The sequence below is a fragment of the Teleopsis dalmanni genome, chromosome 2 (assembly GCF_002237135.1).
Source record: "Teleopsis dalmanni isolate 2A chromosome 2, ASM223713v2, whole genome shotgun sequence".
NCBI classification, from domain to species: domain Eukaryota; kingdom Metazoa; phylum Arthropoda; class Insecta; order Diptera; family Diopsidae; genus Teleopsis; species Teleopsis dalmanni.
This window is the reverse complement of record NC_051847.1, coordinates 54,799,981-54,809,842: the sequence shown is the minus strand read 5'-3', so window position 1 is coordinate 54,809,842 and position 9,862 is coordinate 54,799,981. Positions and strand designations below refer to the sequence as shown.

Below are 9,862 nucleotides of genomic sequence, written 5' to 3'. Positions count from 1 at the left end.
TTATAACTTATCGTTAAAGAGTCGTTGTTATATTAACATAATCCCTTTTGCCCGCATTATTAAAGTACCTGTTTTGGCAATGAATAAATTTCACTTTAAACGCCAGATATTTGTTCCTTAAACAAAAGAGAAAAAAACCAGAATAATAGGTCAGCGAGAAATAGTTAAATTTTCACTTAAATCTAAACATTCTTTAACTTATGTATTTAGTTTGATTTTAACTTCCCAATGTTAAATATCACATTAACAGAAAATATTAAAAAAAATTGATTACAGATTTTGTTTAAAGACTGCATAGTGTTAAAAGTATTTGAAATAAATTATATTTTTAATTATTGCTTAATTTGTGTTCCATCAGCAACATAAACAATTAACATATTATTTCCGGAATTGTGATGTGTCTAAATTCGATAAGCATTTTTTCCATTTTTTTTATGAAGGTACGATTTTATATCACAGTTTATTATTATATTATGGCTTCCAGAAGGAATATTTCTCAGATATGATAAAAGATCCCTTTTAGCCATTAAAAATATATGTATGGGTCATATATTTCAGTAAGTCTCAAGGCTGACCATCAGACAACGCCTGTTCAAAATATATGATTCTGAGAAAGTGGCATTTTATAAGCTATACTTGTCAAAATTTCATAACATTTTTACCAGTAATTATTGAGCGTCGTTACTTCTGGTATTAACAAAGCAATGCAATTATTAAAAATAGTATATATGTATATGGGTGCGTAATGAAAAATCGGTAAACAAAGCTGAAAAGGTCAAAATACATTCTGCAAATCGCTGTTTAATGGAAACAATATCGAACCTATTTTAAAGTTTATAATTTTCTTGAGGAAGGCACAGGATGACCTACCTCGAATTCTAAGAAGTAGGCAAATTGTAATACCCCTAACTTTATGGTGAAAAGTAGATATTGTTGTATTATAAACGGGATGCTCCTCAAACAGCAAAACTGATGTTAAAGACATGATACTAGTGAAATTATAATCTACTATTGCCAGACTAAACAATTGAATCAAATTTCTATTTCTAAAAGCTATTTTTTAAGTTGAAAGGAAAAAAATTTGAATATAAGTGATTAGAATCAATCAACAAGAAACAAACACATACCTGCTTGTGTAGTCTCTTTCGAGAACGGCAATTCGTCCTCGAATTCGATGAGTGACCCATTTGTTTTCTGGCACTAATGCACACACAAATTTGTGTTCATCGGTCTTTGGACCTCTCCCTTTAAAGTTGGTTGACTTTAATTTAAATTCAATCCACCCCCAATGTATTTTTAATTCTAAACAATTTCCTCCCAATTTTGTTCCCTTTTACAATTTTGTTTCCTAATGATAATGCTACACCGACATTCGCTCATTTCTTTTCTAATCTACCAAAAACTGTATAGTTTTGTTTTTGTATCATTAGATTATCAAATGCTCCGATCATAACAATACTGTCTAAATAACGTTAATAAAATTTTCCTCAAAAGAGGATTGAGATATATCTGAGTCTGTCATAGATGAAACTACGGAATTGTACAATAGGGGAGTAATAATTATAGTCAATAATAAATGGTTGAGAAAATTAACCATTATGTCTAACGCATCTTGCCCAGCCCAATGTTTAAATATATTTGATATAATTTCGATTATATAGCATTCTATTACTACCATACTATTTTAAAAAATAAATAATAATTATATATAAATATATTTTATTTCAGGCCCGTCAACGTGCTTCCGTAAAATGGCTTCTTTCAAAAGCTTTCAACAATCAGACTCCAGATAACCTTAAAGAACCTTTCTATAGAGATCATGAAAATCAAGAACGACTTAAGCCACAAATCATTGTTGAGCTTGGCAATGCTACCCTGTATTGTCAAGCGTTGTCTAATTTGTATTCAGATCCAAATTACCAAAGCTTAAACCATTGGTCGATTTTGCAAACTTTGTCACGGAAAGGAGTTCCAGTGGCAGAATCTCCAGATATGCCAATAACAGAAACAGTTCTGATACAAACAAATCCATTAAAAATTGTAAGTATATAGTGACTTATTTATATGATTTACTTTAGATTAAGTTATATTAATTGACAAAAAAAATTGAAAAACAAAAAAAATTTATTATAGAATGCCCATATGTCTGTGATAGAAGCACTTATGATTTTATATGTGAAAGAATGCACATCCGGAGAAAGAATATTAAATGCAATTCGAAGGTATGTATTCTATAATGATATGCACATACATATACAATAATTAAACTCAATAAAATTATTCACTTTAGAGTATCTGGTAGCAATCCAAATATACAGGAACAAACATTTGAAAAATCTTTGCTATTATGGATTTCGCATGTTTGTGCAGCACTGAAAAAACGCATAGATAAGGAAATAGAAGGTGGTGCAGTCGACGAAAATGTATGTAATCCTTACAATTTTTAAATATGATTCTATTAAATAAATTTTAAATGTAGGGAGTTCGTTTGCAGTCACCAAATATTCCGCCAGTGCAAAATTTTCAAGACCTTTGTAATGGCATTTGTTTGGCACTACTAATTTCCTATTATTGTCCCAAAGTAGTTCCGTGGACTTGTGTACGTATTAATCATTTGCCAGCTGTAGAGGATTCGATATATAATGTATTGATAGTCAGTAATTTTTCTCAAACCCATTTGCCATATACAGTTTTTCATATGAAACCAGAAGATATCACTTATATGAGAGGGTAAATTTAGTTTAATATTTATTAAAATAGTTAAATATTAATTGGTTTTTTATATATACTTACAGTTCAATGAAAACAAATCTTTTAGTATTGTTAGCAGATCTTTTTAATTTGTTTGAAATTCATCCAGCAAAGTGCGTTTGCTATCCCAGCATGGATTCTCCTGGTAAGTCATATATACATATATTTAATTATAGCAAAAAAATTTTATATATAAGTAATGTAGTTCAAATATGTATTGCATATTAAGTTTTTTTAGTTTTTATTTTAATTATTTGCGTAATTCTCAATTCTTAATTTATTTATTTTAACCAAGTAGAATCAATTAAAGTATTTTTAATTGCTAATTTCTTTCAATCACTATCATTTCTAAACACCAGACTTAAGTCCTACTATAGGTTCTTGATTATTTCAACCTATTTTGTTCATCCATAGATGTTTTAAAAATTCAAAGAAATATATCAATATATTTTACTTTGTTCTATATTTGAATAATTCCACATGCTACGTCTAATTATTTTGTATTATTGAACTAATTTGTATCTCTGTCTTCATATTCCTCGACATTTATGAAAGTGCTGATGTACTAAAAAGGTTTTCTGTTTTATTTATTTTATACTGTATTTCCTAACATTTTTCAGTTGTTATCTGGTAGTTTGTTAAATAAATTTTGATATCTAAGATAATGTATATATTGTATTTTATTAGAGCCCACTTTAGGTTTGAAAGTGAAATAGTTGCTTATCCAAATATAGTTACAATGATATAAGAGAAAAAGAAACAAAATTGGATGTTTATAATTATTTATAGATCTTAATATTATTAAATATCGTTGATAAAGTTTATGTGTATATGAAATGACATTTTTATTAACTTTATTTGCTTTATATATTTATCTGATTTTATGTAAAAATTTGCCAACATTTTGAAGATTATTTGACTTCACTTTTAAAGCAGGATCTTACAAAAACTATTAATAATTTTTGAATAACAGCTTTTTATGGTATAACAATACTTTATAATATTAAAGTTTTTATACATACTTCGCCAAATCGCTTTATAGTAAAGTCAAGACTTTCTATATATATTTACTTGTCATTCAATTTTTGTCTTCTTTTTTAAACTGCTATAATTTTTCATTTTTACCTAACACACAATCTCTTTTTTATAATAAACAAAAGTTGAAATTTACTACAGTTTTTATAAAAAAAAATCAGATAAATTCATAATTTAGTCCGTACATGAAATAAAATGGACCTGCTTTTGATCTAAATCAAAATTTTGTTATTCTGCGCTAGTATTATCACTAAGTATATATATTACTGCTCCAAATATTATTTGAACTATTCAAAACCTCAGGATTTGTGAATTTTGAAAAGCTCTGATAAATTTTTGAATGCTCACACTATAACGAACATTTATATTATGCGATCTAAATGTTCAATTTCGTAATGCTCAAACACTTTGAAGTACAAGTATATAGTATATTTATTATCACTTATAACTAATTGTAAATAAGATATAGAAAATCATAGTGATCCATTTTGGAATTAATTTATTGTAATATGTTTTAATAAAATACTACACAATTTACAACAATATGGCTGTTAAGCGGCTATTTGCAAATCGGAAATAAATGGTATAATTAATGTTCATCTGAGTATAAGGTTACATTTAAAATGATTAATAATATATGTAAATACATTTAAAATAAAAAAAAAATATCTCTATAGGTAAATTAGTCAAAGTCAAATTAGTTAAAACTTTAACAAAAAAGTTTAAGATAGTTGTTAAATAAATTATTTAATTAGTTACGATCTAATTTGAAATAGAAAAGATAACAATAACCTGACAAAGAAAGTCTGAGTTAGATGTTAAATAAATAAATAAATAATCTGTGAATGCAATAAAACTCTACAATTTTTTCCATTAAAACTGTTAGATTAATTGCCAATAATATAATTTTTAATATGAAAGAAATTATATTTTTTTCTTTTTTAAAATTGAATTCTTATTATAGGACATACATATTTTTAGTTTCTTATATATGTTATTGTGTAAATAAATGAAGCTTTTTTACATTTAAAAAATATGTTTTTAATTGTTGTTTTTTAAAACGAATTAGACCCAATTTGAATCCATAAAGTAATAATATATGAGCTTCCTTACTTCTGAAAAAATTTAAAAAAGATTTTTAGTTGTTATTTTTTTTTTTTTTTTGAGATATAATTTATATTAAAAATATAACAATAGCATATACTATATAATAATATATTTTAACGCATTGTTTTTATGTTTTTAATTCTTGTTTTGTGATATTATAATAAATCTTGTAGAAGAACAATAGAAAACTGTATAAGCTTTGTAATATTCAAATTCAATTACTTTAAAAATTATATATAAAATATTTTCTTTTCTTTTTTTTTTTTTTTAAAAAATGCTTACATAAAAAACAATAAATTTGCATATGCAATTTTTAAACACAAATAAATGAACTTACAATTGTAATCACTATGAAAACTAAATTAAAATTCAACACAACTCAACTCAACACTTCACATCGTAACTCACCACAACTTTGTCTATCACAACACATTTGCAGAAATTATCGCAAAACGAAATGTTGGAGTAAATGAGCATGGAATTTGTCATCGTCGGGGTCTTACAATGCAAGCAGTTAAACCAATTCCAGATTTACGAAGTGATTTAGACATCTTTTCCAGCTCGCCAACGAATCGACCCCCGTTTCAAGGTCCTTAAAAATACTAATTTAATCTTTCTTTCTGTTTTAAAAGACTTTCATTTTGATTCTATAATAATCAAATGTTACATTTTAGTTGTTTTTTTTTTTTCATTATTTTTTTATTTTATCGTTTGTTGCCTGTTTGCCATTTGTTCTTTGATAATTGTTCTGCATTGTTTCTTAAGCATAGTATGAAAGCTTGTTTACTGTTCCGAATTTAAAATATATTTGCACTTCAACCTTTTTAAACTTGTAACCCTTCAAATAACTAAAAATTAAAACAAATATATTTTATTAATGTGTGCTAAAAAGTCATTCATTATAATAGAATTATCATTAACCCATTTGCATTTGTTTTATTCGTGAGACTCCATTCGTCCATTCACTGTTATGAAATATCTTCCTACACATTTTTTGTTTGTTGCACACTTCAACTAATTAAACAATAATACAAATATTAGTAATGATTGAATTGTCCTTAATATGTTTTTATATTTCTTGTTAAATTTATATTTATATAGTTTATAAAATTAAATTTTCTATTTAAATGTTTAGTAGGACGGCTATGTTATATGATGTGTGAAGGAATGTTAAATAGTTATTACTAGCTCAAGAAATTCGATGAAATATGCCGCGATATAGTTCCAACCATTTGTGAAATCGTTTAAGTAACTCGTAGATATTCAATTTGAAATATATTTTGAAAATAACTATTGCACAATCAGATTTGATTCAATAGATAATACAGACCCTAACCTCACAGTTAATATTCTTTCTGACAAACGAAAATACGTATATCTTCACTGAGAATACTGTGTCAGAAATTCTGTTGTTGTAGTAAACCGCTGAGACCTGTAAGCAGATGACATGAAAGGGTTTGCAAGAGGATAACATAGGTGGGAAAGTGGGTGGTTAGTGGTTGGGGTGATGGAGGGGGAATGTGATGGGATAGAATCAGAATTTCTCGTCTCTTTCTGGTCAACATCAGAGCCGGATCATCACAAATATATGTGATTAGAAGTTTCATATCGTTTCAAACACAATCAACATTTTGACACTTTAGACAACACCATCTTGTTAAAATGTATACGCAGACTAAGATTTTTCTTATTAAGTAAAGGGCTAATACCTTCTACTATACATATAGTAATGATCTTATCAATTAGTATGCTGTTATGTATTGGCTAGTAAAATCATAAATAAAGTTTCTGAATGTAAAGACATCAAAAATTGTCAGCAAAATTGTTTATATCAAGGCAGAAATTGAAATTGTATTTATACAGAATAAAATAGTAGATATTTTTATATTTCAGTAAAATACACTAACAAGAAAGTAAAGTTGAAGCACAAAGAAACAAAAGACATAAAAAATGCTTTTTACTAGCACTAAATACAAAAAAAAAAGGATTTCGCAAAACATTTCTATAGTAAAAAGATACTGTTTTTAGTGATAGTGTTTTTAGTGTTCGACAAAACAATTCACATTGTTCTGCAAAGAAGTAAGACATATTTAAAATTAAAACTAGTTTTATGTTACATAATATCCTATCAGTTGAAATAATGAAACTATATTTTTTTTTATATTCATATATTTATGAAATGCTGCGCGATCTAATGTTTCATTTTTAATGTTAAACAATGTATAGTTAATATAGTTTCGTAAGCGATAAAACTAAAACTGACTGTATAAAAATGTTATATATTTTTATTGTTGTCATGAAGATCCTCCTCGTTGTATCGATGAGTGACTTCGAAACAGCCACGGCCTTTCACATTTATTTATTGTATTTTAATAATTGTATAATAATAAAATAAAAATTCTTTATAAAAGTTATCTCATAATTGAAAAAATTTAATTTAAAATATGGCTATATTTTATATATAGCTATATATTTCTACTATATAAAACTTCTATGAACTACGATTAATATGGTCTTTCGACAGTGTCAAAATTAAAATCATTTCTTGTTTCTCAACTGCTTTTTTTTGCTAAGACTATGTAAGTATATATACTCTGTTAAAACACAAAGTTTTATAAATAGATATAAAAATAGAAAGACGTAGATTTATATCCTTTTTGCAAACAGTTATTCGTTTAACAGTCAATATTAAATTTCGCTGATAGCTAGTACAATTCATTAAAACATTAAATCGTTAAATCGTTAATAGAGGAAAAAAACTAGAAAATTGTCTTGCTTAGAAAATATAATAAATCCTCCATTAGAAGATAACTCTTTATACGTTAAACATATTTAATACAGCTAGTTTAAATCTTAATGATGTTTATGTTTATAATTTTTATTATTATTATTATTGAAACTAAAAAATCTAATTTAAATATGAGTCAGAAATCTAAATTAAAGCAATTATATTTTTGCACATTTTCTATGCATTCAATTATTTTTTAAAAAAATAAAAATAAAAATATTAGATGCTTTGTATGTCATGTATGAAGAGTAAATATAATCATTTTATTTACTCAAGTAACAAAAATAATTTTTCCACAAATGTTCCCATTTAAGTTTTTTTGTTTTATGTTATTTAAACAAAGAATTATAATTTTCTTTTCTTTTTGTTATTTTGTTTTTTATTTATAGTTACTCGTCTTACTTCGGATAATAATAATTTCACAAATAGGGTTATATCAAGAACTGATTTTCGTATGACTGATATAGCAACAAATAATTTAGACAAGAATCAGAGTGAAGGTAGTTATTATTTATTATTTAATTATATTCTTATCATTTGCTTATTTATCTATATATTTTAAAAATATAATTTTTTGTATTATTCAATTTTTTTAAAATTATCTAAAAAATTCTTATTAGGGCTTCGAACTAGAAACATTTTCGTCTCGATTCAATAAAAAAATATATATACCGGTTCAGTTTCGAATGATTATATTTTATATATTATTGTATTACATTAAAGTCATTCTTTTAAAAAAACATCGTTTACAAATTAAACAATTTAAAAAACAAACTTTAACGCTTTAAGCATAGATAGTATTAACGTTTATTTCGCGCGAAAAATTTTTTGCAACTAAATTTGTAATGTGTTCATAATTTTAAAAACGATTTATAAAATTATTCGAAATACACAAATTACAATTACAAAAACACATATGAACTTATATATTTAGTGATGTCTTTAAACAAGATACACCAAATCACACACATATATCTAATTTATTTACTGCCTTTTTTTGTAGAAATTTTTAGTTTTCATAACAATAAAAACTAAAGTGAACAGATGTTGCTATCAGTTTGCACATATGTTTTATTTCTAGAAATATCACGAATTATTTACAATATTTAACTTTTGAAAAAAAAAATTTTTTATGGAGTTTTAAGTCAATTTTTCGTGCGAAATCTTTGTTAGTACTAAGCATTATACGTAAAAACTGTTTTGTTTTTGAATTTTTTAACTTTCATTTGCGAACGTTTAAACGGAATCAGGAATGCGATATAAATCCTTAAAGTATTTTTTCGGTTTGATTTTCGGCTTTTTACTCAGGTTCGATTTTTCTCGGTTTGCGGTCCAGTGCTGGTTCTGGTTCAAAGCTCTAATTTTTACTATAAAAAAATAATCTTCATTTATTCATTCTTATGTAAACCTCTCAATTTTTTAATTTATCCAAATTTATTAAATATTTATATATGTATTTTATATACCATCAACATGTATATCATTCCAATTTGGCGTTTCAAATTTGCAGCCTTTGTCGTGCACAAATCTCGTGGCATTACAACACTTTCATCATTGCACTCGCAACACATGCAAGAGGAACCATTAGTTCCTGCACGCTTGCGTCCAAATAAAGAAAAAACAAACATGGAAACAAAAGCCGATGAAATAGGTTTGCATTATGTTATTTAAAATATGTAGAATTACTTTATTATTTTTTATAGTTTACCCTAATCATAGTTAAATAAATACATTTCTTCAAAATATAATAAAATTAGAAATTTAAATTTTTTTACTATAATATTTTTAGTATATTAATAATTAAAAAATATATATTTTTTAATTCTAAAATAACATAATTTAAGTTGTAAATTATGATATGCATTATTTTTATACAATTTATTTTTTATTTTGCTTTTATTTATATTGTGGCACTTAATAATTAATTTGTTATGCAAATGTTTGTGCGATAACTTATTCTCGCATTATTGTTTGGCATTTATATCAGGCGATTATGTACCAGCTGGAAGACCCAGTAATTGGGAACAAAACCGACGGCCCAGTTATGCAGGTAATGTATATATAAATAGAAGTTTAAAAAAAATTATTTTTGAAGTAAGCATGTTTTAACTTAATAATAATTTTAAGGTTGCATAAAATTAAAAACACTTTCTACTTTATTTTTTATTGATTTTGATAAAA

At 25.5% G+C, this 9,862-nt stretch overlaps 2 protein-coding genes across 13 annotated transcripts in view; both read left to right on the top strand.

Moving 5' to 3' along the window:
* Positions 1-1,750, top strand: part of LOC119674571 (patronin-like) — a 10,080-nt gene extending 8,330 nt beyond the window's left edge. Inside the window, exon 9 of the mRNA XM_038085715.1 lies at positions 1,729-1,750. Coding sequence (XP_037941643.1) covers positions 1,729-1,750 — 22 coding nt within the window. The remainder of the gene's footprint in view (positions 1-1,728) is intronic.
* Positions 1-9,862, top strand: part of LOC119679219 (patronin) — a 48,409-nt gene that overhangs the window by 10,465 nt on the left and 28,082 nt on the right. For 9 of the 12 annotated variants that reach the window (XM_038091435.1, XM_038091438.1, XM_038091441.1 and 6 more), the window contains exons 1-9: positions 1,900-2,040; positions 2,134-2,222; positions 2,291-2,423; positions 2,480-2,730; positions 2,796-2,896; positions 5,333-5,482; positions 8,071-8,181; positions 9,192-9,332; positions 9,669-9,731. In XM_038091435.1, coding sequence (XP_037947363.1) covers positions 1,993-2,040; positions 2,134-2,222; positions 2,291-2,423; positions 2,480-2,730; positions 2,796-2,896; positions 5,333-5,482; positions 8,071-8,181; positions 9,192-9,332; positions 9,669-9,731 — 1,087 coding nt within the window. In that variant the 5' untranslated portion in view covers positions 1,900-1,992. Of the gene's footprint in view, positions 1-1,899; positions 2,041-2,133; positions 2,223-2,290; positions 2,424-2,479; positions 2,731-2,795; positions 2,897-5,332; positions 5,483-8,070; positions 8,182-9,191; positions 9,333-9,668; positions 9,732-9,862 lie in introns of those variants that run through there. The other 3 variants (XM_038091446.1, XM_038091437.1, XM_038091442.1) reach the window with 3 other exon arrangements.